Source organism: Carassius gibelio, chromosome A6 (genome assembly GCF_023724105.1).
Source record: "Carassius gibelio isolate Cgi1373 ecotype wild population from Czech Republic chromosome A6, carGib1.2-hapl.c, whole genome shotgun sequence".
In the NCBI taxonomy this organism is placed as follows: Eukaryota; Metazoa; Chordata; class Actinopteri; order Cypriniformes; family Cyprinidae; genus Carassius; species Carassius gibelio.
Genome location: NC_068376.1, coordinates 9,772,179 through 9,799,501, shown reverse-complemented (window position 1 = coordinate 9,799,501; position 27,323 = coordinate 9,772,179). Strand labels below are relative to the sequence as shown.

General features: G+C 37.7%; 1 protein-coding gene across 1 annotated transcript; it reads left to right on the top strand.

Moving 5' to 3' along the window:
* Positions 1-351: 351 nt before the first annotated feature.
* Positions 352-21,710, top strand: LOC128015444 (nodal modulator 1-like). Its single transcript, XM_052599273.1, has 31 exons — positions 352-515; positions 1,064-1,153; positions 3,104-3,149; positions 3,319-3,419; positions 3,513-3,619; positions 4,971-5,043; positions 5,239-5,391; positions 5,547-5,684; positions 6,321-6,410; positions 6,653-6,758; positions 6,908-7,058; positions 7,182-7,359; positions 7,447-7,588; positions 7,677-7,808; positions 11,300-11,436; positions 11,552-11,639; positions 11,721-11,784; positions 11,938-12,033; positions 12,151-12,351; positions 12,500-12,582; positions 14,333-14,492; positions 14,656-14,782; positions 14,891-15,004; positions 18,373-18,500; positions 19,109-19,250; positions 19,360-19,443; positions 19,541-19,651; positions 19,737-19,838; positions 20,018-20,137; positions 20,715-20,807; positions 20,922-21,710. Exons 1-31 carry the CDS (start codon positions 378-380, stop codon positions 21,051-21,053), a joined length of 3,627 nt encoding a protein of 1,208 aa, XP_052455233.1. The 5' UTR covers positions 352-377; the 3' UTR covers positions 21,054-21,710.
* The last annotated feature ends 5,613 nt before the right edge of the window (positions 21,711-27,323 follow it).

Below are 27,323 nucleotides of genomic sequence, written 5' to 3'. Positions count from 1 at the left end.
TGTGTGTGTGTGTGTATATATATATATATATATATATATATATATATATATATATATATATATATATATATATATATATATATATATATATATATATATATATATATATATATATATATATATCAGAATTAAAATATAATAAATTCTATATCAGAATTAAAACAACGTTCAACGACAAAAATCTTTCTAATGTCTAATTATCCGCAGATTTACGAGTTCCTCTCCTGAAACAGCCAGTGAAAATAAAGAATATAGACACCGGTCGTGACTGACCAATAGGAAAGAACTAAAAATGATTTTCCATTAGAATGATTGGCTGAAGTCGTCTGAACCATGTGCACCGTACGTCAGTACGCTACACCAGCGCTCGCTGCACGATGGGTGGAATTAAGGAGCTAGCGATTCTTATTCTATCTTTTTTGAATGTGATATTTGTGAATGGCACTGATGACATTTTGGTAGGCTGCGGGGGTTTTGTCAAGTCAGATGTGGAAATTAATTACTCTGTCATTGAGGTAAGAGGTAAAAATGATTAGCTGTCTAGCTAGCGCAAGACCTTCCGGAAATGAACTGATGCTCTGATATATATATCATCTGCCCATAGACAGTAAAAGGAATCTGCCGTCCTAAACAGTTTTGGTTATTGGTTATAGATCGCAAGATGGCTGTCGTGAATGTAGCAGGTTGTATGACAGCTAACGTTACCCCCTAAGCAACTGTAAAGCATTGTCAGCAAAACACATGATTTGTCCAAGCATGCTTAATATTGTTATTATAACAGATCTGCCTCACTCAAATTAATCACTGAAACTATCTGAATGAATTGATTACACTTAGACGAGCAGTCCATGTATAACGTTTATTACACTATTACATACTGTGGTGTAATAATGTACATACGCACATTATTTTAGTTTTTTTTTTTTTTTTGTTCTTTTTAAGATAAAATACTCAACATGTTATATTTAGTTATAATTCACTGAGATATGTTAATACGATAACATTGCCAAAAACAAAATGAGCTTATGATGAACATCTTTTACTATGTGTGTGTTCTTTACAGATCAAGCTGTACACTAAGCAGGGCTCTCTGAAATATCAGACTGACTGTGCACCAATCAATGGTTATTTCATGATCCCCCTCTATGACAAGGTACTGTAACCTAGAGCTGCATGGGCTGTCAGACATACAAGGTCATTTTAGAATGTCTAGTAGCATTTGTGCTATATCATAAGGAAGGTTTTTTTTTTTTTTTTTTTTGGAAGACCTTTCACCACTAGGTAGCTACACTTTTAGGGGCTACACAGTGTAGAGGAAAATTATATACATTGGCATCTTTTATGATTTTTAAGCCTAATAATGCATCCAATATGAATGTGGTAGGCCCTCAGGGTAAAGAACTAAGCAAAACGACCTTCTGTAAAAGTATAATCTAACATTAATGGCAATCATATGGTGAAGAAGAGGCTTAAGTTACAGTGAACTTGTGCAAAATGATATCGACAACATCAGTATAAGCAAATTATGGGCAGAGTGAATTCTACTTTCTATTTGACAGTTTTTCTAGTTTTACTAATCTCTTCCAATTTTTATATTTAACATTACTTCCTTCACTACCAAATAAACTTTTTTTTTTTTTTGTATGGCTTATATGTTATTGTTTTAAATTCATCTTAAAATGTAGGCCTTATGAACAATGGCTGGACTCTATGATTGCAACTAAAACTATTTTGATAATCAGTTAATCTGTACGTTATTTCATTGATAACTCAGTTAATCAAATAAAGGCATGATTTTATATTCTGTACTTAATTGGCAGAACATATTTATCCTATCTACCCAAGGGTTCTCTGCCAAACAATGCACATATTAAAGACAATAAAAACTAATATAAATATTTCTAATTGATAAAGGCCAAACTCAATATGCTTCTCTACATTATTAAAATAAAAAACTTATATGTACAGTATTTCATCCTTAAACATGCAGCTTAACCTTAATTGACATCATCAGAGATGCAGTTTCCTGCCTCTGTGACTTACTGTAAATGAATGGCACAATGTCGACATATACATATGGCCCACAATAGATTCTAGTAATTTTAAAGGGTTAGTTCACCCAAGAATGAAAATTTGTCCATCTTCTACCCACCCTTGAAGCATCCTAGGTGTATGTGACTTTCTTATATCAAAATAATCCAATAAGAGTTATATTAAATTGTCCTTGCTCTTCCAAGCCTTTCAGTTGGGGTAAGTGGGTGTTTGTTGTCAACAGTTCAGAAGATGGGTAATAAATAGCGCACATCTGTAATAAAATGTCCCTCACACGGCTTCGGGGGGTGAATAAAGTTCCCATATAGCGAATTCATGCGTTTTTGTAAGATAAAAATCTAGATTTCAAATGTAATGAACACTTTTTTTTCTAACATCTGCTGACTGTGGTACGCGGAAGATGTGCAGGTGGAAGATGGAAGACGTATGCATCGTGTGTGCGCCTCTGGGAAGTGTAGTATCAAAGGAAAACCAGTTTTCTCTTAACTTATTTCGAAATCCTCTGAGGATTTTCTTTACAAATTCTCGTTTTGTGCTTCTAATTTGTGACCAGCGTTTTGTTTTGTTTTCTCTCCGAAATCGTCTCTAACCAAGCAGTGATGACAAACCACGACATCCGCCTGGACCTCTTCCGGTTCCCAAAAAAGCTTTTTTTTTACTTTTACTTTTAAATCTGGATATTTATCTTAGAAAAAAACACATGTATTTGCTACAGGGGTCCTTAGTTCACCCCCCGGAGCTGTGTGAGGGACATTTTATTACATATGCGCTCACTTTATTTCACGTCTTCTGAACTATTGACAGCAAACAACTGCTTAACCCATTGAAAAGCTTTGAAGAGCAAGGTCATTATTTAATATAACTCCGATTGGATTATTCTGAAAGAAGAAGTCACATACTGTACATCTAGGATGCTTCGAGGGTGAGTAGAAGATGGATGAATTTAAATTCTCAGGTTAACTAACCCTTTAAGGAATGCTTTCATTTGTTAAAATTTAGCCTGGTGGTAAGTGTGTATGTTTGTGTTAATAGGGATTACAATCTTTTACAGGGAGATTTTGTTATAAAGATAGAACCACCATCAGGATGGAGCTTTGGTAAGAAATGATTTCACATATCAAGTGGCGGTTATATCATGCAATAAAATCATGAATGATTCAATTTCAGAGTACTTGTATTATCTTTAATCTGCTCTTGATCAGTCCGGTGTTCACTAAGGTGGACTCACTATTCACCTGTATTGTGTTATACATTATATGTATGCAGAACCAACAACTGTGGACCTGCACGTGGATGGAATTACAGATATCTGCACTAAAGAACAAGACATCAACTTTGTTTTTACTGGGTTTTCAGTCCTGGGAACTGTAAGTTTAAGTTTTATTCAGCTGACTTATTAATTTAGTTTTTGGTAAGGTAAAAAAATTGAAAATATCTTGTAATTGTCTTCCCTCATTTAGGTCTTGAGTAAAGGGCATTTATTGGGGCCTGCAGGGGTTGAAGTAAGTTTGAGAAAAGCAGGAGAAGATGATGTCCTACAGAGTGTGCTCACACAAGCTGGAGGCCAGTGAGTAGATATTGTGTAGTGGTCAAGCTAGACTTTGAGCACGCGAAATGTCTTCAGATACTACAGCAGCATTGCAACATGACACAATGCTTTAACAAGTCATTAAAAAAAAAAAACACATTTAACAAGGTCAATCTGTAATATGTAGATCCTCTATTGATCATGTGTCAAATTCTCAAGCATATGTATGAATTTGAAGTGTCTGGAATTAAAGGTAGAATTTCTGTTTATTTCTATAATATGATATTATGTTGTTGTTATTATTATTATTATTAAGTATATAATATTATAAATCAAATCCATCGTTATTCTTGAGATATTCTACATTTAAATATTCTTTATAATGTTAAGTCAACCACGCCTACCTAAAATGCCTCATTTAAACACGCCCCCACATGTCTACATCACTTGTGGGAAGATTTGCATAACACTGCCCAAATGCAAAGAAAGAAGGCATAACATTTATTCTTGCTGTTGCCGCTGCCGCCATCTTATGGAGACGCTGTGTGTTTTATTGTGAAAGCAAAACTACTTTGTTTGGCCTTTCAAAAGAGGACACAACTAGAAATCAAATATTCAGATGTGTACAGTACATTTAATGTAAGACAAGGACTGTTTCCTGAGAGTAGCCTACAATGCCGGTGTCTGTTTCTATAAAGTTGGGCAATTCCAACTTTGCAAGGACAGGCTGGTGCTTCTGACTCACAGTCTGCAAGTACGTTTTATATGTAAAGGATTTGCCACTGATGATACAGACGCGAGTTTTGAGCATTGTAAAGTAGAGCTTGTTTGTCGTTTCTGCGATCACAAATCCAGACATGGTTTTATGTTTATGCAGCATGTTATGCAATGCATAAAAAGACAGTAGAAGTCATTTTTAATCAGTACTTATGTCCCCACTGAATGCAACAAATGCCTCATTTATAATGGGATTTACTGGTTTCATCTTGTCAGGCCGGGACACACGGCATCACAGTAGGGTAAGGGGCATAACATTTCCGTCACACACTTGAGGCATTAGGCCATTTACAATGCACTGGATAGCTGGCCAATCAGCGGACACCTCGCTTTTTAGAATGATGAGCTTTGTAAACATCGACGCATTTTAGAAAGCCGTAGAGGTAATGTGCACTAATAATGTACGTTATGTGGAAAATAATGTGTTTTTTTAACCTTATACCACATAAACACATGGCATTACACCAAATACACAAAATAATGTTATTTTTAGCATCTTACCCTAAGGGTCTGTCTTGAACTATTCACATCAAAATAATATCCAGTGTCCATAAATACCATTTAACAAATATACATAAAAACATCGTACCCTGTTTGTGTTGATTTTTCGTAGGTATACTTTCCTCAAATTGCTTCCAGGAAGTTATGACATCACCGCCTCCCATGCCTCATGGACCATGGAGCAGGTAGTACAAACGTCTTGTTAACAAAACAGATTTCTCAGTGACAAATGTGACAACACCTGAAGAAAGATGTTCATGCCACTTCAGTTATGTATGTTCTTACATTACTTTTCATGTCAAAGCATTTAATTTAAATGTAAATGCAGGGATTTTTTTCCCCCCTAAGAAAACTTGGTTCACTATTTTGTTCCCTCACAGAGCTCAACCACTGTGGTTGTGTCAAATGAAAATGCCCCCGCTGCAGCTCCTCTTGTGGTAAAGGGTTATGATGTCTCTGGAGAGGTGCAGAGTGATAGTGAACCTATGAAAGGAGTCAGCTTCCTCCTTTACTCTGCCAGTGTAACACAGGAGGTAAAAGGTTTTATTAGATTCATAGCCCGACCACAAAAACATGGTTCACACAAAATAACTTTAAATGAATGCTATTCCACAATTTGATCTTCTAATGTGCACAAACTCATCATCTGTCATCCAGTAGACTTTAAACTAATTTATTGTTTGTTCAGGATATCAGTGGCTGCAATGTGGCTCCTGTGGATGGGGCTTCAGTCGGCGAGCCCTCCCTTGTGTATTTGTGCAGTTCCCAGTCTCTTGAGGATGGCACTTTCTCATTCCCCTGCCTTCGCAGTGGTGAATACACTGTGGTAAGAATTTATTGTCACCAACCTTCATGTTATTTGACCATGTCTGCTTATATGATGTATAGAATTTCTAAATGAAATCAAATATAATGTCTTATTGTCAGAAAAACATTATTACTGGCAATTCCAATTGTTCAAGGAAAGGTATAACAAGCTGGCTGTGAATATTGGCTCTACAAACAAAGACAGCAGTGTCATTTTGGTCATTTTTTTCATCTTAGAATTCTACATAATGCAAGAAACGGATTTATTCATGCTTTTATTTTCTCTCTCCTTGACTATTAAAATCTGACTTGTTTAAGATGTGTATTGATAAACCTCAGTTGACACAAATTTCTACACAACGTTTTAGGTCCAGAAAGGGAGATGACTTTACATCAGTTTTAAGTAATTTTTATAGATTGGATTTCATGGTTTTTGACTGTCTATCAAGATATGTTGCAAATTATGCTTATGTTCCTAATTATTAAGGTCTTCTAATGCTTCTTTTTTGGCACACTGCAATATGATGGAATGATGGTTAGATTAGATCTTTGTGTGGATCATATGGATTCATCCATCTCATGCAGCCTTATTTATGATGTAAAGATAAAGCACAGATGTCAGTCTTTTTTTAACTTGTCTCTTCTTGAAATGTAGGTCCCATATTACAGAGGAGAGAGAATCACTTTTGACGTTGCTCCTTCTCGTATGGATTTCAAAGTGGAACACAGCAGTTTAACATTGGAGGTGAGTTTCTCATTTCTCTGACTTGTTCTCACAGATTTGGAGACATGAATTAACACATCCATTTACAGTTTGGGTTGGACACTATTATAATAATTTTTACATGTTTTCAAATGGACATTAAATAATTATTAGTAAAAATAAGTAAATAAATAATGTATAAAATGGTCTTTCTCAGCAACCTAACCTGGTTTCTAACCTATGTAATTTTTTTTTTTTTTTTTTTTTTTTTTTGTGTCTCTCAGCCAATATTCCGGGTCATGGGATTCTCAGTGATGGGCAGAGTTCTGAATAGCCCCAATGGAGAGGGTGTTGCAGATGCTGTAGTAACACTTAACAACCAAATTAAAGGTAACTGTGTTGATACACATCAGTTAAATTAACATAATTAGGCATATTAGGGTATATCCTAAGTACTCCACAATTCACTCTTAATTAACACATTTATGGTAAATTAACACATTGCATATATTTTGCTTCTTCCTTGATCTCTTCCACAGTGGAGACTAAAGAAGATGGTTCATTTCGTTTGGAGAATATGACCACAGGCACTTACACCATCAAAACTCGCAAGGAGCTGATGTTCTTTGAGCCAATCACTGTGAAGATTGCTCCCAGCACCCCTCAGCTGCCAGACATCATTACTGCAGGGTGAGTATCTAGGCAAGAATCATCCTCAGAAAACTGTTCAGAGGATAAACAAAGACTTTAGGTCTTGGTCCTCTATCTTTAGGGGTCAGATTTGAAATCTTTGCCCCACTTTGTCATTTTCAGGTTTAGCGTGTGTGGTCACATCTCAGTCACCCATCTTCCTGAGACGGTTAAACAGCTTGGGCACTACAAAGTTGTGCTCTCGACTCGGGGACAGGATCAGGGATTTTTCCGCACTGTCGAAAGTGACCATCATGGAGCGTTCTGCTTTCAAGTTAAACCAGGAGACTACAGTGTACAGGTAATGAGATTAATGAGAAGTTGTGACTCAACATGACTTTAAAGTTAGAAAATTGCATGTTAATTTAGATTACTGTGTGCTGTACAGGTGACCCTCCCTGAAAGTGATGTGAAGGCTGGGCTTACTCTTCAGCCATACTCTCTCGATATCTCACTTGTGGATCGTCCTATCACTGACCTTCTCTTCACTCAGTTCATAGCATCTGTTTCTGGCTCTGTGTCCTGTCTTGGTGAGCTGGTTTTCAATGAATGCTGTCAAATTCAATTAGATAAATGTGTTTTCTGTCTTTGGCTCAAGTGATTGATTTGTCCCATCAGTGGCATGTGGAGATCTGACAGTCACTCTTCAGCCTGTAAGCAGACAGGGAGAGAGACAGAACCTCCAGTTGTCTGGTAGCAGTGAAACTCTCAGCTTTACTTTCAATAATGTCTTACCCGGAAAGTACAAAGGTAAGCACTGTTTTGAGTTGTTTTCATTTGTATTGATTTTAATGAGAAAAAGAGATTGCTATCATTAAAGTATAAAATTCAAAACTTTTTGGTCAAATTTATATTTTTTTTCAGCAAATTAAATTGATAAAAAGTACACTAAAGACTTTTAGATTATGAAAAAAGTTTTTTTTTTAATAAATGCTATTAGTTTTCAACTTTTTATTCATCAAAGAATACTAAAAAAAATGTTTCAAAGTTCCACAAAAATACTAAGCTGTACAACCATTTTTTACTGTTATAATAATACAAAATCTTTCTTGAGCCACTTTTCAGCATATTAGAAGGATTTCTGAAAAAGCATGTAACACTGGCTACATTTAAATGCAAAATTTTTGGTTCAATCGGACTGAATTCATTCCGATTGATGAATCTTATTGTAGTGTTTACATGAACGCTAAATAAAGTGGGGCTGATAATTAATTAAATCATTACATTTATATAGCGCTTTTCTAGGCACTCAAAGCGCTTTACATAGACAGGGGGTATCTCCTCATCCACCACCAGTGTGCAGCATCCACCTGGATGATGTGACGGCAGCCACATTGGGCCAGAACGCCCACCACATACCAGCTTTCTGGTGGAGTGCATTTATCTGTCACGAGGTTCAAATCAGAATAGTTTTTTTTGACATGTCTCATCCCACGCTGCTGTTGCATCGGGGTCTCGCAGGAGCAGATCTTTAATCCACTGGAACTTGACTCGACAGTGCATGTGCTACATCCTTTTTACAATCTCATGATTATAAAACTCAGCATTTTATCAGCAAAGTAACGCAGCAGTAACCTACAAAGACCTCGGCTTGTAACTATACTCTAATTACTATTTTAAAAATGATAACGCGTTAATTACTCAAAGTACAAATTACTGCCCATGACTTCCCATGATTTACTCACCCTCAAGCTATCCTAGGTATATATGTCTTTCCTCTTTTAAACAAATATAATTGGAGTTTAAAAAAAAAATTCTTTATAATGGCAGTGAATGAGGGTTAAGATTTTGTCATCCAATAGTGCATCCATCTGTCATAAAAAGTGCTCCCACACAGCCCTGGGGGTTAATAGAGGCCTTCTGAAGAGAATGGATGCATTTGTTTAAGAAAAATATCCATAATTAAAACTTTATAAACCATAAGATCAAGCTTATGTACAGGTGCATCTCAATAAATTAGAATGTCATGGAAACGTTCATTTATTTCAGTAATTCATCTCAAATTGTGAAACTCGTATATTAAGTAAATTCAGTGCACACAGACTGAAGTAGTTTAAGCCTTTGGTTCTTTTAATTGTGATGATTTTGTCTCACATTTAACAAAAACCCACCAATTCACTATCTCAACACATTAGAATATGGTAACATGCCAGTCAGCTAATAAATTTAAAACACCTGCAAAGGTTTCCTGAGCCTTCAAAATGGTCTCTCAGTTTGGCTCACTAGGTTACACAACCGTGGGGAAGACTGCTGATCTGACAGTTGTCCAGAAGACAGTCATAGACAGCCTTCACAAGGAGGGTAAGCCACAAACATTCATTGCCAAAGAAGCTGGCTGTTCACAGTGTGCTGTATCCAAGCATGTTAACAGAAAGTTGAGTGGAAGGAAAAAGTGTGGAAGAAAAAAATCCACAACCAACCGAGAGAACCGCAGCCTTATGAGGATTGTCAAGCAAAATCGATTCAAGAATTTGAGTGAACTTCACAAGGAATGGACTAAGGCTGGGGTCAAGGTATCAAGGGCAACCACACACAAATGTGTCAAGGAATGAACCACAGACAACGTCAGAGGCGTCTTACCTGGGCTAAGGAGAAGAAAAACTGGACTGTTGCCCAGTGGTCCAAAGTCCTCTTTTCAGATGAGAGCAAGTTTTGTATTTCATTTGGAAACCAAATTCCTAGAGTCTGGAGGAAGGGTGTCGAAGCTCATAGCCCAAGTCCAGTGTTCACAGTCTGTGATGATTTGGGGTGCAATGTCATCTGCTAGTGTTGGTCCATTGTGTTTTTTGAAAACCAAAGTCACTGCACCCGTTTACCAAAACTTTTTGGAGCACTTCATTCTTCCTTTTGCTGAAGATGCTGATTTCATTTTCCAGCAGGATTTGGCACCTGCCCACACTGCCAAAAACACCAAAAGTTGGTTAAATGACCATGATGTTGGTGTGCTTGACTGGCCAGCAAACTCATGGGGAATCTATGGGGTGTTGTCAAGAGGAAAATGAGAAAAAAGCTGTGCCACAAACTGATCAACTCCATGCCACGGCGAATTGAGGCAATAATTAATTAAAGCAAAAGGAGCCTCTACCATGTATTGAGAAACATGTAAAGTAAATTGAGTTTCCAGTACTAATACTTTCCAGAAGGCCAACAATTCAATTTTTCTTTTTTTTCTTTTTTGTCTTATGAAGTATTTTAATTTGTTGAGATTGGTGGGTTTTTGTTAACTGTGAGCCAAAATCTTCACAATTAAAGGAACCAATGACTTAAACTACTTCAGTATGTGTGCATTGAATTAATTTAAAACATGAGTTTCACAATTTGAGTTGAATTACTGAAATGAACTTTTCCACAACATTCTAATTTATTGAGATGCACCTGTATGTTGTATGTTTTGTACTTCTAATCCATGACCAGTGTTTTGTTTTGCTGTCTCCTCTGCACATTCGCATTTGTTACTTCTCATCGGAGCTTATGCTAAGCCTAAATCATCTGTTGAAACTCTCTTGTGATCCTGCATACGACAGTTAGGTGGAAGCGAGAGGTTATGGTTTATAAAGTTTTAAATATGGACATTTTTCTTACACAAACGCATCGATTCACTTCAGAAAGCCTTTACTACTCCACCCCCCCCCCCCCCCCCCCATAGACACGTAGAGTACTTTTTATGATGGATGGATGCATTTTATTTTAAGTCTAAACCACCATTTACTACATTATAAAGCTTGGAAAACCCTGGACATTTTTAAATAAAACTTCAATTGTATTCATCTGAAAGAAGAAAGTCTTTAATACTTAGGATGGCTTGAGGGTGAGCAAATCATGAGGTAAATTTCATTTTTGGGTGAAATATCCCCTTAAGAATCGGATACATTGCTATTGTAATATTACTATTGTATAGTGACATAAGACAGGATATTATTATAATCATGATCATTCAATTTTAATTTTAAAGAGCAATAATATCTTTTAAATATAGCTGCAAACAGCAATTACTGGGCCAAGCACTCCACCGGCAAATTGAGGAGCTAAGCATAGCATGAAGCATCACAACAAATACAGCAATGAGCAATAGCAGAATTATAAATAAAGTTGGATTTTACATATTGTATTTAATGTGATTTGTTTGTTATAATGTTGAAAGTTTAATAAATTGCAATATATTGTAAACTAAGTGTGCATTTCAGCAGTATAGACATTCAGATTAAGAAAAAAAAAAAAAAAAAAAACTCTGGTTATCACAGTGTCTATCACACAAGAAGAGTGGTGCTGGAAGCAAAAGTCAGTGGAGATCGATGTACTTGACTCATACGTGGAGGGAGTGGAGTTCAGACAAACCGGATATTTGCTGCGCTGCTCACTATCTCATGCCATTACTCTGGTAAGGCCTGAAAACATTCAATATTTAAAGAACACTGAACACATAGTGGCCACAATCAGCTGTTACAAGCCTAAAATAGTATTGCTGATGATTCCTTATTTGTCCAAAATTGTAGGAATTTTTCCAAGATGGCAGCTCACCAGAGAACGTTGGCATTTACAATCTGTCCAAAGGAGTTAATCGCTTCTGTCTGTCCAAGCCAGGTGAGCTCAGCCTTTTGTGTTTTGTAAGTTCATTAAGTCCATAAAGCCTGAAGTGCTAAACAAATTTATTTTTAATCAAAGGTCTTTATAAAGTGACTCCACGTTCCTGTCACCAGTTTGAACAAGATTACTACACCTACAACACGTATGTAACTCCCGGTGCTAAGCATTTTATTAAAGTCAAAGTGGCTGCCACAGCTTTTTACCTTTTGATCTGGTGCTTTTGCAGTATTTGCATGTTGTTTAACATTGTTGAATGAAATGGGCTTTTTTTTTTTTTTTTGCCCTTACTCCTTAGGTCTGCCCCAAGCATTTTAACCCTGACTGCTGTTAGACACCATATGACGGGACTCATTACCACTGATAAGATGCTGGATGTCACTGTCACCATCAAGTAAGTGAGAGGAAGCATTATAATGGGTTTCTAAAGGAGTACTGCATATCTTCTTTGTTTTGTGTTCTGGCTGTTGCCTTCCATACACCTGGGGTGGTATTTGTTTCATATTGGCAGATCTTCCATTGAGAGTGAGCCTGCTTTGGTTTTGGGGCCCCTGCGCTCAAATGAGGAGCAGCGATGGGAGCAGCAGCTTCTGGAAATAGCTGCCCGTAAGAAGGAGAGGGAAGAAAGAGGAGACGAGAACAGCCCCCCTGTGGAAGAGAAACCAGATGAACTCCATGAGCCTTTCCACTATGAGTTCTCCTACTGGGCACGGTAGGATCTTTGGAGAATGTTTGCTAGTATTTTCCTTTTCTGTCTGTGTTAGAAAAAAATTGTTAAATCATGTTTAAAGAAGACTCTTCCTACCAGTCACAAATTTCATGGTCTTAATTTTATGTCTCGGATGTGTTGGCTATTTCAGGCCTGGGGAGAAGATCACAGTCACACCTTCATCCAAAGAATTTCTGTTTTACCCTCCTGAAGTAGAGGCTACAATCACTGGAGGTTAGAGTGCAACCTTTTTAAAGCATTTTATTTTATACTAATGGAAGCATGGTGTGTCTTTTCACAACATATATGGAACAAATTGCAGACAACCTCTATTCATACAAAGAACAAAACTGATATTTATCACAAAAGGAAATCCACAATGACACTTTCCAACAACCAAATTCATGCAGTTGATTCATATCAATAGAAAAAGCATGTATGTGACCCTAGACCAAGTATGTAGGACCTGCCACAAGAGGGCGCACTATCAAAACAATAACAATTGTGTGGTTTGATGACACTAAGAAGGAGCATGGAATGATGGGATTTGTTGTCTTCTACCCAGCCGCTGATAGCCATCAATCAGACGGAAAGATAAATCATGGATTTAACACGAGTTCAACGATTTGAGTAGATTACATACAAAGTCAAAGCAAAGACGCAATCAGACTATGGATCAGACGCATCCTCGCACGGGTCTAGAGACGCGATGCCCCGCGTTTGGCATGTATGCCACATAATACTAATCTTGTTGATCGTTATAATAGCATACGTTTTCTGTAAAGATACGAATCAAAACAACTCACCTTTGAGTGAAACACAAGCGAGATCAGCATCTCTTTCTAGTTGAAGTTTGTCGCGAAGCTACTTCCGCATTTGTCCACAAAACTGTTGTCATATGGTTTCTACATCAGTAAAGGCGGTAACAAAGGGTAACTTTGTTATTGACAGGTGACTGCACTGCCTCGTGTCACTGTTTAAAATAGGAATGTTCTCATGTAGTTGAAAACATTAGAGATAGTGTTAGTAATCAGTTGGACAAAATATATAACACTATCCTAGTTGTTTTTGGATATTTTACATATATTATAAATTGTACCTTTAAGTCGCTGGGGTATATTTTTAACAATAGCCGACAAACATTGAATGGGTCAAAATAAAAAATAAAAAAATATTTTATGCCTAAAATCATTAGGATATTAAGTAAAGATCATGTTCCATGAAGATATTTTGTAAATTTCCTACTGTAAATAATTTTTAAATATCCATTTTGTTCTTTGTATGAATAGATGTTGTCTGCTAATTGTAGCACTTGTAATTCATGAATGTGATCTAACAAAGGTAAAAGGCAAATATTAAGCATATATACTGTGTATATCGCTTGTAATTGGGATGAAGTAAACATCTGTTGAGTATTTTAACATAACATTTTTGATTGTTGAATTAAAAACCACAAAATGCACTGGGTCCACCAGACCAACGAACACTGACTGAGTAACAGTAACACCACACAAGGGTTAAGGGTAACTTAGTTTTTTTTTTTTTCTGACGGTACATTTTTTATTTTAGGTTGTCTGCTGAATACCAATCAGAAACAGATCTCCAAGAGATATGAAGCAAACAAATCAATTCTGAATTTAACTCTTTTAAAGCCACAACCCTTCAATTAGCTGGTTCAGGATACATCTAGAACGAAACTCTGTAGGAAGGTGACCCTCCAGTAGAGAACTGGACACACCTGATGTAGACTCAGGAAAAGTATCCACCTAATTTTTTTACATAAAAAGGCATGTGCTGCCATTTGTAAATTGAATGTACCAGGCTTCTGGTTATATTCAGCTGTACAGAACATCTTGTTATGCTGCTTGATATTGCCAACTGGTATTTCTTAATGATATTATTTTAATGTATTGTCTTAATTATAAGCACACACATTTACCCCAGTTTATATTGAAATCTGATATACAACAATTTGTTTTAACAGAAAACTGCCCAGGTCAAATGGTGGAGATTGTGGGCCGGGCAGGGCTGTTCCTTACAGGGCAGGTTTCGCCTACCCTGGAGGGTGTGGAAATCTCCATTAAGGAGAGAGGAGCTACAACCCCTCTCATTACAGTTCTCACGGATGAAACCGGAACCTACAGGTTATCTCATTTGTTCACAGAAAGACTGCATTCTTTTATTTAATAGCTCTGTCTATGTGTTTAATAATGCATATTAGCTTAAACTGTTGGCCTATTTAGAAGTAAAAAGCAGTCGTTATTGCTGAAAATAAATATTCCTTTTTTTTTCCCTCTTTAAAAACAGTGTTGGACCCCTACATAGTGACTCTCTGTATGAAATCAGTGCCAGTAAAGAGGGCTTTGTCCTGACTCCAGTGGAGGAAAACACAGGAGACTTCAAGGCATTTGCCCTGGCAGGCGTCACTTTTGAGGTCAGTGTCACATTAATGTCCTCACTTTATTTTCACATTTCAAGTATTTTCATTTGTAGGACAAAAATGTTTCATTTGGTTTAAGGTTTTTTTTTTCTTGTGCCACAGATAAAGGCAGAGGATGGTGTTCCTCTCTCTGGGGTTCTGCTGTCTCTCAGTGGGGCAAACTTCCGCTCAAACATGCTAACTCAGGACACTGGTCTCCTAACCTTCAACAACCTGGTACTGTCTTCTCAGGCCCATAGTCACTATGTTCATTTTTTTGACGTGTTAAGCACATTTGTTTTATTGTACAATCTTGAAGGTATAGCTTATGCTTAGGGCTGGGCAATATGCCCAAAAAAATTGTTTTCATATCAGTCAATATCAATAATCATGATAAATGTAAAATTTTTAAAGCCGGATAAGTTTTTCTGCTTGGCTGATGTCGGCGCACCAAACAATTCTGAGAAAGGCAGCGCCTGAACGAACCCAGCTCACACTCTGATGTAACAAGACAGTTCTGTCTAATATGGATGGAAGTCTGTCTAATAATAAGATAGAACGGTTAAACAAAGGAATCAATGTATACGATTGCTTTTATATTATTAGTAATAAAAAGGAAAACATTATAATACTTCCTCGTTAGCCGCCAGCATTAAGCAAATACGCATTTATGTCATTTAAAGCTGCATTTGGTAACTTTTGTAAAAATATCTTTTTTACATATTTGTTAAACCTGTCATTATGTCCTGACAGTAGAATATGAGACAGATAATCTGTGAAAAAATCAAGCTCCTCTGGCTCCTCCCAGTGGTCCTATTTCCATTTGCAGTTACGGACCGCTCCCGGTAAGAAATCAACCAATCAGAGCTGCGTTCCGTAACTTTGTTTGTGTTCAAAATGTAGAAAAATGTATATAATAAGCGAGTACACCATGAATCCATTTTCCAAACTGTGTTATTAGCTTGTCCTAAATCACTAAGGTGCACCTATAATAAGTGTTTATATTCGGACTATTTTAGATTGCTTCGGGGGTACCACGGGGGAGTAACCCAGTACCTTTGTGATTCTTCATAGACATAAACAGAGAGAAGTAGTTCCGGCTACGATGTTCTTCCGCAAGACGCAAGCAGTTCTGTTTATTAACCGCTAGAGCGTCAAAAGTTCCCTACCGCAGCTTTAAACAAATCTTTGAATGGCTAATGAACATTTAATTTCACAAACCTTGCAAACTTATTCGAATCCAGCTGTGAGATCTTGTGAAGTAAGCATTTTTATCCAGCATGATCGCGTGATCTCTGTGTGACGGTCGGTCCGTGTGTATTGAATGCTGTACACTTTAAACTCATGATTTCAAATTATGCTGCACTTTATGCATTTGCCCACTGTCATATTCATGCCTATTTGTCTAAAAACATTCAGTGTAAATGCACACGTGCTCACAAATACATTCTACAATTATACCATTACTCTTTTAATAAAATTCAGTGTGCATATCCCAAATTTCTGCCATAATATCATGGTGCAATGAGGGTTACTACTAGAGTTGTTCCGATTTCGATACTAGTATCGGAAATATCAACAAATTCTGGCATCGGCGAGTAAATGAACCCATATACCGATCCGATACCATTTTCTTAGTTATTACCGCTAGCTTTGCCTAACCGCTGCATGGTTCTTCTTCACTGCTCAGAATGCATTGCAAAAACAGGAAGTTGTGCTGTGTTGCCACAAGCAACCCTTGTTCAGAGCAGCGAAGAAGAAATAAAAACACGTTAGCAGCACTGATCTAAATATGACTGGATCGCTCATCGCGTTCTAAACTGCCAACAGATAGTGAAGCTGCTTCTATATTATAGATCAGTGGTTAGCAGTATGTCCGCTGTTTAGCAGTATTTCAGACTGGACCAACCAGACAGTAAAACGGCAACTAGGGATGCCACAAGTAATGCCACTTCACTACCAAGTCAGTGCTAAAAATGTAATGATACTAGCGTCTCTGTAGTACCGGTAGTAAGTTTGAGTATATACGTTACCCGCAGCTGCGTTCAGTCACTTCCGTGTTAGTCTAAGCGCAGGGCTCCAGACTGTAGCCGAATATATACTAGTGTCTGTGAATATTAAACTGCAAAATACTATTTAAATATTATTCCTGCAAATTCTACATTTCTGTGGGTGACGGGCGCAGAATCATCATGAGAATTTACCATTTTATTTGAGAAAACTGTCATATCATAAACATAGACACTCAAAGATCTTCATGGCAACCCATCAAAATAAATGTTCGGTTTAAAGTGAGTAAATTGACAATATGTTAAGCTACTGTTTTAGCCTACAGTAGATTTAGCTATGTCTCTATGTAGTAATAATAATATGTCTCTATTGATAATAATAATTATGCCTTGATGGTTGCTTGTTTTTTACTTTTAACTGTTTTGTTGTAAAGAGATTACCTGATTTATATACCATTTTTATATTCCTAGACTTATTTGTTGCAGTTTTTTATACAGTTATATTGTAAAACTAAAATACCTTTTTTTAGTTTGCGGTGTTAGATTTTTGGTTGCATTTGAAGTTCTTTTTCGCTTAAGAAAATAAATAATATTACTGTCAAATTCATGTCAGATAATAAAAATACTGTAATAATAAGTCTGCAGCACACCATAAAATAATTCTAGCAATTTACACAGGGCTAGTAGTATATACAGCTGTATATACAGATACACACCCAGGTATCGGATCAGTACTCGGTATCGGCCGAACTTTGATCCGATCGGATAAATGGTCCATGTGGCGTGATTCAAATGAGTCATGCTGTTTCGTTCGCTTTTGGCGCATAGACATTATATCGAACATTTCTCGAGCTCTTCATATAATACTATCGAGGAAAATTATATCAGCAGCCATATCACCCTGGAGCCCAAGACCGGTTGCCCACTGAAGCTAAGCAGGGCTGAGCCTGGTCAGTACCTGGATGGGAGACCTTCTGGGAAAACTAGGTTGCTGCTGGAAGAGGTGCTAGTGAGGCCAGCAGGGGGTGCTCACCCTGTGGTCAGTGTGGGCCCTAGCGCCCCAGTGTAGTGATGGGGACACTATAGTGTCAACAAGCACCGTCCTTCAGATGAGACGTTAAACCAAGGTCCTGACTCTCTGTGGTCATTAAAAATCCCAGGATTTCTTCCGAAAAGAGTAGAGGTGTGACCTCTGCATCCTAGTTAAATTTGCCCATTGGCCTCTGACCATCATGGCCTCCTAACAATCCCCACATCTGCTGATTGGCTTCATCACTCTGTCTCCTCTCCACCAACAAGCTGGAGTGTGGTGGGCGTTCTGGCTGCCGTCGCATCATCCAGGTGGATGCTACACACTGGTGGTGGATAAGGAGATGCCCCCGACAATGTAAAGCACTTTGAGTGCCTAGAAAAGCACTATATACATTTAAGAATTATTATTATTATTATTATCATATCACGATTATCATTATCGAATTGCTATATGACATTGTTCTGTGGGACATGAAAGAAGATTTTTTGAAAATGTTTTCATATTTCTTCTCCAAACAATAAAATACCTAGAGATTGTCTTAATTGCTCCTCTCTCCATCTCAGAGTCCTGGCCAGTACTATTTCAAGCCCATGATGAAGGAGTTCCGCTTTGAGCCCTCAGCACAAATGATCACAGTAGAAGAAGGACAGGTTCTCCATATTCCCATAACTGGCTTCAAAACAGCTTACAGGTCAGCAAGTGCTGCTTAATACAGGGTTTGTACGGGTGCTTGGAATCCTTGAAGATGATTTAATTTTAATGCAATGTTTTCAAGGTTTGAAAAATGCTTGGAATTTGGATCAAGTGCTTCAAAATGCAGTTCCATTGGTTTCAATAATAATTAGCTTTCTTACTGAATAGGGAATTTTTTTATTATTTTTTTTTAGATAAAATAATAATCGAGTCTTTGCGTTTGGCTGTAGTGTGATCTTTATTAACGTGCGCCATCTTGCGGAGGTTGCTGCGTCAGTCAGTGATGGCTTAAAAATGACAAATTATGGTTAAAACGATCGTGGTTTTGCGCAGCTTGTCAGTGAACAATTGCTCTGTGTAGTAAATGCTTCTCCATGTGAAAGCGTGCAGGAGATGGAGAGTTACCTCTGATTACAGAACCGGCATTAAATATTGCATGCGATTTATCGTGCAGCACTAATCTAAAGTATAGAACTCAATTATGTATGTATGTGTAAACATTATAAATGTCTCTTTCGAACAATTTATAAAAAAATAAAAACAAATTAAACATGCACTTTCCATTGTGGGGTAAATTTTCTGTTTGTGCGTTTTGATGTGTTTCAGCTATTATGGAACAGTGCAGTCAATAGGAGGCGATGCAGAGCAGGGTGTCGCTGTGGAGGCAGTGGGGCAGGGAGAGTGCAGCGTGTACAGTGAGGACACGGTTACTGACGAAGAGGGCCGCTTCAGACTCCGAGGCTTGAGGGTGAGACTTCACAAGAGAAAACTCTTAAACAAACAATAACGAAAGTTCATAAGAACATATGTTTTAAGATCCTAAACAAAGCTCATCTTTCCTTCATGATCAATGTCAGCCTGGGTGTAACTACAACATTCAGCTGAGAGGAGAGGGAAATGATCACATTGAGAGAGCATTACCACCACACAAAACCATCAAGGTGAGTATTGAAGTTTTATTTGCCTTATTGTTTTGTTTTGTTTTACTCATTTTATTTGAAGTTTCTGTTCATGTATTTCTTTTTGGAATGGTTTTAGGTGGGCAACACTGATATTGAAGGAATAAACATAATCGCCTTCAGACAGATCAATCAGTTTGATCTGAGTGGCAATGTCATCACTTCCTCTGAGCATCTTCCCACTCTCTGGGTAGGTGCAGTAACATATTTACTCCTTTGAAATGGTTTTTCGTATTTGATGAAATCTTTAAGTTGTTGTTCCTCCTCCTCTGAAGGTAAAGCTCTGCAAGAGTGACAACCTTGACAATCCCATTCAGAGTGTGTCTCTTGGCCAGTCCATGTTCTTCCACTTTGCCCCTCTGCCACGGGATGGAGAGGTAGACCCATACTTATCACCTCTCTGTTCCAGTTATATTTACTGTTCTCCTCTAAACAGCTCCTATTTTTATAATCTGTTTTACAATATTCATATTAATCTGCCAGTACTTAGATTAAGTAAATCTTAAAATAGTCAGATATTTTCATTTATTAATTAAATGTTATTTTCTTCTTGCAGAGCTATGTGTTGATTCTGCACACATCACTTTCTCAATCCCAGTATGACTTCAAACTCCCACAAGTCTCATTCACGTCTTCTGGTTACCACAAACATGTAACACTAACCTTTAACCCTAATGTAAGAATCTTTTCACACAAGACATCCATTTTTTTTTCTTTGTCCAGTGATCAGATTGTGCTGACCAGTAAGATTTGTGTGAATAGATCATTCATCAGTGTTTGTTTAGCATTTGGTGTCGAAAGGATCTAAATTCTGCTCTCAGAAAGCTTTCACGAGTATGACTTTCATATAAAATTAATTTGTTATTCTCAAGACAATTCAAAAGTATTTATATAGCACTTGCAACAAAGCAGTTGTGCAGTAGAACACAGGAAAATAACCATGTTAATGTTGCAGAATTAATCACTGTACAAGTGTAAAGCAACTCCGAAGACAATGGTATCATTATTCAGTTCAGTGTTGATTCTGTTTGATAACAGTGTCAGTGTTGCAAAGTTCATAAATTATGAAACCAGTTTAATCCAGCTGTAAAGCAGCTTTACAGAAGGTAACAGTATCTTTATTCAGCTCAATTTAGTAATCAATAGTGTCAGTGCAGCTGAATGCATTGAAAATATGACTTATTATTAATTATTGTGTTTTAAAGCCCAAACTCTGAGATTTGATTTGATCGAATTTGTTCGGCTTTCCACAGAGGAAAATACCAGATCAGGATGTTGCCCAGGGATCTTTCATCGCCCTTCCCCTGACATTACTGTTGTTGCTTGCTGTCTATAATCATGAGCGGGTACCTATTGCTTTTTCTTTGAAAATAGTTCAAAGCCACTTAGAAATTATTGACATTTATAATAGCTGCAGTTGTTAAGACATTATGTAGATAATGATATTATGTCTTTCCCAGGTGATCCCACTTCTTCTGCAGATGGTCAGTCAGATCCAGGGTGTTCGAGGACTCGCTCAGACAAGCGGGGATGGACTGCCTTTGGACGAAGCCAAGCGTCAATCAAAAAGGCCAAAGACAAGACGTACATGAGACCTCGGTATGTCTTAATAGAAGGCCAAGCCAGTCACTGCATTCAGATCTCACAAGCGTCCAGTGTCAGACAGCACATAAGACCATGTTGGTCTGATCATAAAATCCTGTCATAAAAACAACCTCGTCTGGGGTTGCCAAGTTTTTTGGACATATTTATTCTTGCTCATCTCAGATGACCGAAGGTTCTTTTACTGTGGTATCCTGGACACACAGATCCCTATAATTTACAGTCAGTGTGGCCCGGAGATTGTGTATTTATGTTTGTGAGGGACTGCTCAGGGATCATGGCTGATTTAAGAGACTTCAAATGTGTGTGCTTTTTTTTCTTTCAGTAGTATAAAGAGTAATATGATTCCAATAGTACTCTGAGTGACTAGATTTTATTAAATCCCTACTCCAGATGAAAAAAAAAATGTTATCAGTACATTTTAAAATATCGATATTATAGACATTGACTCACTAAATTAATTATGTAGGATTTTAGTTTCCCTCATTTGTTTAAATGCCACAAAACAACTAAAATGTAATTCCTTAAAGGTAATCGACTTGCTGCTACCATTTGATGGGTTCAATACATATTCATTCCACTGCATTAATTTGATAATGTGTATGGTTATAGAGAGAACAAATAAAATAAAGTGTTTTTGAAATTAATCTTCATGGTGTTTTGGAACTAAATTCTTGCCTTCAATGTCTTAACGGCAATGTATCTTATGTTTTATCAAAAAATAAATGTTTTTTTTTTTTTTTTTCTCCAAGAATCAACCTTTTTTACATGTTATAATCCTCCAGGAGTTATGTACTGTAACTGACCACTTTTCCCAGATGTACAGGAAGATTACAGAAGATGCATTTACTGCAAAGTAGAAACAATCACATTTGTAAATTGGTTTAGCATGTACAAGAGGATGCATCATCAAATACATTTTGATATATTTTTAAAAAATTCAATGGAAACAATTGATAACCTAAATGTTAAATCACAAAATCTAAAATCCTCTTGTTTCATTAGTGGGGTAAGATGACCAACACCTACCTGGAGCAATGAAGTCCACTGTCATCTGATGATGTTGCAAATTACATAAAGCACATCTGACATCATTTTTAAATGTACTTTTTTTATGTGTTTAGATACTGGATCAAATATTGTGCAAATGTAGGCATTGTGACAGTATTATTATAATAGAGTAAGCAGCCAAAAAAATAAAATTAAATAAATTTATGCATTTAGCAGACGCTTTTATCCAAAGCGACTTACAGTGCATTCAGGCTATCAATTTTTACCTATGGGTAAAATAGTTTCATGTAAATTCTGCAATGCAATTCTTAAAGAATATATATAGGCCTATGTTTTATTTGGGGTTGTTAGGAATAGACTGAATTTATACTGAATTATTCCATTCAATTGGCCTGAAATTCACATGGAAAATCTGAATTAATAAGACCATAACCATAACTATTTTATAAATGCATTGGGAAAAGTTTTATATTTTTAGAGTATGAACATTAACTTGTATTCTTGTCTGATGTGTTATTAAAGAAAGACTGGGAGGATACTGGTTTACTCTAATACACCGCAATTTATGAACATGTCCCTACTGTAGCATCCAGAAGAGAGTTTAAATTATTTTTTGTTATATGAAAAGATCAAATTTTTCCTTATATTTGTTGCAGTGTAATTACAATTGCAATGCACTTACATCATAGTTGTGTTCTGTATTACACTTTTGTTCTTGCATAAATGAATTGTACATTTGGTATGGTAACCATAGTTTGCATAGTGTTTTTGTTGCAGATATTGTTACTACACTGCACTTTGGAAATTTGGTGTTATCAAGCACTGTGAAGAAAGAAAAGGAAAGGAAAAAAAAAAAGATCTGTATTTCCAGCTAATTTTGTAACATTTGCTTTAAGTTTCTCATTTAATATGCTACTTGCAGCACTGTAGCACATGGCCTTTTTAATGGAATATAGCCTACAGTTTCTTCATTGTTATAGAACTGTAATTCCGTTGCTGGAATGTCCATTAACATACTAACTTTTTTATGTGTTCAAAATGTACAAAATGTATATAATAAGTGAGTACACAATGAATCCATTTTCCAAACAGTTTTTTTAGCTTGTCCTGAATCACTAGGGTACACCTATAATAAGTGTTTATATTCAGACTATTTTAGATTGCTTCGGGAGCACCGCGGCGGAGTAACCCAGTACCTTTGTGATTCTTCATAGACATAAACAGAGAGAAGTAGCTCCGGCTACGATGTTCTTCCACAAGACGCAAGCAGTTCTGTTTATTTACCGCTAGAGCGTCAAAAGTTACCGACTGCAGCTTTAATGTTAATTTCAGCTAATGTATTATTAAAATCAAAAGTTGTGCTTGTTAACATTAGTTAATGCACTGTGAATTAACATGAACTAACAATGAAAGACTGTATTTCATTCGCTAACATTAGAAAAGATGAATAAATATTGTAATAAATGTATTGTTCATTGTTTATTCATGTTAGTTAACTAACATTAACTAATGTAACCTCATTGTGAAGTGTACCATATAGAGTTGTTGGTCATATAATTCGAATATCATCAAAAAGTTGATTTATTTCACTTATTCCATTCAAAAAGTGAAACTTGTATATTATATTCATTCATTGCACACAGACTGATATATTTCAAATGTTTATTTATTTTAATTTTGATGATTATAACTGACAAACCCAAATTCAGTATCTCAGAAAATTAGAATATTTTGAAAAGGTTCAATGTTGAAGACACCTGGTGCCACACTCTAATCAGCTAATTAACTCAAAACACCTGCAAAGCCTTTAAATGGTTTAAATGGTCCAAATGACGACCATAGACACCTTGCACAAGGAGGACAAGAGGTCATTGCAAAAGAGGCTTGCTGTTCACAGAGCTCTGTGTACACTACAAGCACATTAATAGAGAGGTGAAGGGAAGGAAAAGATGTGGTAGAAAAAAGTGAACAAGCAATAGGGATAACCACATCCTGGAGAGGATTGTGAAACAAAACCCATTCAAAAATGTGGGGGAGATTCACAAAGAGTGGACTGCAGCTGGAGTCAGTGCTTCAAAAACCACTATGCACAGATGTATGCAAGACATGGGTTTCAGCTGTCACATTCCTTGTGTCAAGCCACTCTTGAACAACAGACAGCGACAGATGCATCTCGCCTGGGCTAATGACAAACCGGACTGGACTGCCTCTGAGTGGTCCAAAGTTATGTTCTCTGATGAAAGTAAATTTTGCATTTCCTTTGGAAACCAGGGTCCCAGTGTCTGGAGGAAGAGAGGAGAGGCACACAATCCACTTTGCTTGAGGTCCTATGTAAAGTTTCCACAGTCAGTGATGGTTTTGGGTGCCATGTCATCTGCTGGTGTTGGTCCACTGTGTTTTCTGAGGTCCAAGATCAACACAGCCATGTACCAGGAAGTTTTAGAGCACTTCATGCTTCCTGCTGCTGACCAACTTTATGGAGATGCAGATTTTCCAACAGCACTTGGCACCTGCACACAGTGCCAAAGCTTCCAATACCTGGTTTATCAATCAAGTTTCATTTATAAAGCACATTTAAAATCAACCTTTGTTGGCCAAAGTGCTGTACAGTAAAATAAGATAAATAAACAAAACAAGACAAAAAACATTCAAGTTATGGTATAACGCATTAGAGAAAAAATGTGTTTTCAGCAAAGATATGAATTCAGCTGGTGTGGAGGCTGATTTAACATGTAGGGTGTTCCACAGCCTAGGGCCAACTACTGCAAAAGCCCAAACACCTCTTCGTTTTAAGCGAGATCGTGGAACAGCCAAGAGATGATGATCCCTTGATCTGAGTGATCTTGATGGATTATGAATGCTAATTAAGTCGGAAAGGTATTTCGGGGCCTCGTTGTTAAGAGATTTGTAGACACATAATAACATTTTAAAATCAATTCTGTATCAGACTGGTATCCAATGCAGAGAATGTAGAATTGGGGTTATGTGATCTCGCATTTTGGACCATAACATATGGCAATAGTCAAGTGGTGTTGAAATAAAAGCGTGAATAATTGTTTCAAAGCTATTCCTGTTTAAAAAAGGCTTGACTTTGGCTAACTCGTAAATGATAAAAGCTGGCTCTAACTGTGGCGTTAATTTGCTTTGGTTTAAGGACCATGGGATCCCTGTTCTTAATCGGCCAGCAAACTCGCCTGACCTTAATCCCATAGAAAATATATGGGGTATTGGGAAGAGGAGGATGCGATATGCCAGACCCAACAATGCAGAAGAGCTGAAGGCCACTATCAGAGCAACCTGGACTCTCAAAACACCTGAGCAGTGTCAGACTGATCGACTCCATGCCATGCCACATTGCTGCAGTAATTCAGGCAAAAGGAGCCTGTATTCGTACAGTAAAGTACATTAAAAGGGGAAAAGCCTCCCATAAATTATTATTATTATGTTTTATTTTATTACTGTAACTGTGTTTGTAGTGTTATTGTGGCGTAATAGTCGATTTGGGTCCTAATAATGCGGTACTAATTGTTATACCGAAGTATTCGCGAATCTCGAGCTTTTGACCCAGAAGGGGGTCCGTCGCTCCATAACATTGATTAGGCTACGTATTTGAAGACGTATCTTCAAATCGGGGGTCAGTGTCTAATTAATTGACAACTGGATTCGGTCTTTCAGCGCTGCTCCACGCGGTGGTGTCGAGAAAAGTCAACACCTGCAGACATTTTATGCGCTGATGTAAAATATTCAGGTGATGCCATGAATCAAATCCATCTCTGATCAGCCCGTCTGCCCCCTTGAATCCAGCAGGTCAAAAATGGTTAAAAGAAAGAGTTTGGATGACAGTGACCAGGAAAACTGCCGGGGGATCCCGTTTCCGATCCAAACCTTCCTATGGAGACAGACCAGGTCAGTGATTTAGTCGTGGCATAACAGGTGTTTTGTGCGATTGATTAGTATTTCTTTTCGTGTATGGCTCCTGCAGAGTGGTTCTAATTCGTGTGCATCTCTCGTGGATTTCTGTTGCGCTGCTGTCTTGTGCGTCATCTTTTCACACACACACACAGAGCATGAGGCCGGAACTGCGCACTGTAAAGGAAACTCACAGAGTTTGTTAATAGACATATAACCACCAGCATCATAACACCCATAAGCAGATAGGGTTACATACTCACCCACCCTCCTGTACTGGAGTCCCCCTTTACGGGGCGCCCCCTTTTGGTCCGGACCATCAGTAAGATGGTCACTATGAAAATAGAACAAACCAAAATGTCACCAGTCCAGGATAGGAAACTGTTATGTGAGAAACTTTCCACCTAACCTCGATCAGGTGGAGAGCTGGTGGCTACAGGGGAATTAGGCAAGGGAGAAATAAAAACAGAAGTTAAAAACATCCAAAGGAAGTGAGTAACTCCTAGGTATCGCTCCGATCCAGACGAGAACGCTGCCTCATCTGAATCACATCCCTCAGACCCTGCTTACCTCTTCATGACCCGCGATTCCTCTTGCCCCTTCCCATAGTCGGGGGAGGAGCGCGAGCCGCGACACTAGCCTTCTGCGCCCGTCTTCGATCCTCAGATCGAGATGGGCCAGGACCCCTTTGTTGTTCGGGCTCGGACCTGGACCTTCGTGGGATGAAGGATTTAAAGGCAGCTGAAAGGCCTCCCCTGTATCCAGGTCCCTCAGCTGCATATGATTTACCATTTAAACGGGATATATCCTGGAAGGGCTTAGATGGCAAAGAGGGAGATTTTAGAGAGGATGTTTCCACCACTGAGAGATAGCTAGCCTGCTTCTCTTCTACAGGGGGCATCCTCTCATAGCCGTTCTCGTGCATGCCATTGATATTAGCATAACGCATATGCTGAAACCGATGGATCCGATAGAAAAACGGCCTCTTCCATTCCTTTTCGACTTCTGCATGTAAGTCAGGCAAGAATGGAAGGCTCACCAGGGCTGGAGGGCTATGGTCAGACAAATAACACTCATCGAGGCGACCTCGCGACGTTACCTTTCTGGCACACTTCCATGGCAAGTCTAATTTTGCCGTGGCGTGATCCATAACCTCTAACAGCTCCCCATACGCAGTGCAGGAGAAATGAGAAGGCTCAGCCTCAGCTTCTTCGCCACTCTCAGAAATATCCTGCTCTTTCTGGGTAGAACACAGCAGAGCACTAACTTCAGTATCAGAATGGGTTAATGACAACGCATATTCCTCCTGAAGTTCATTCTCATTTGCTGCCGAAGAGTGT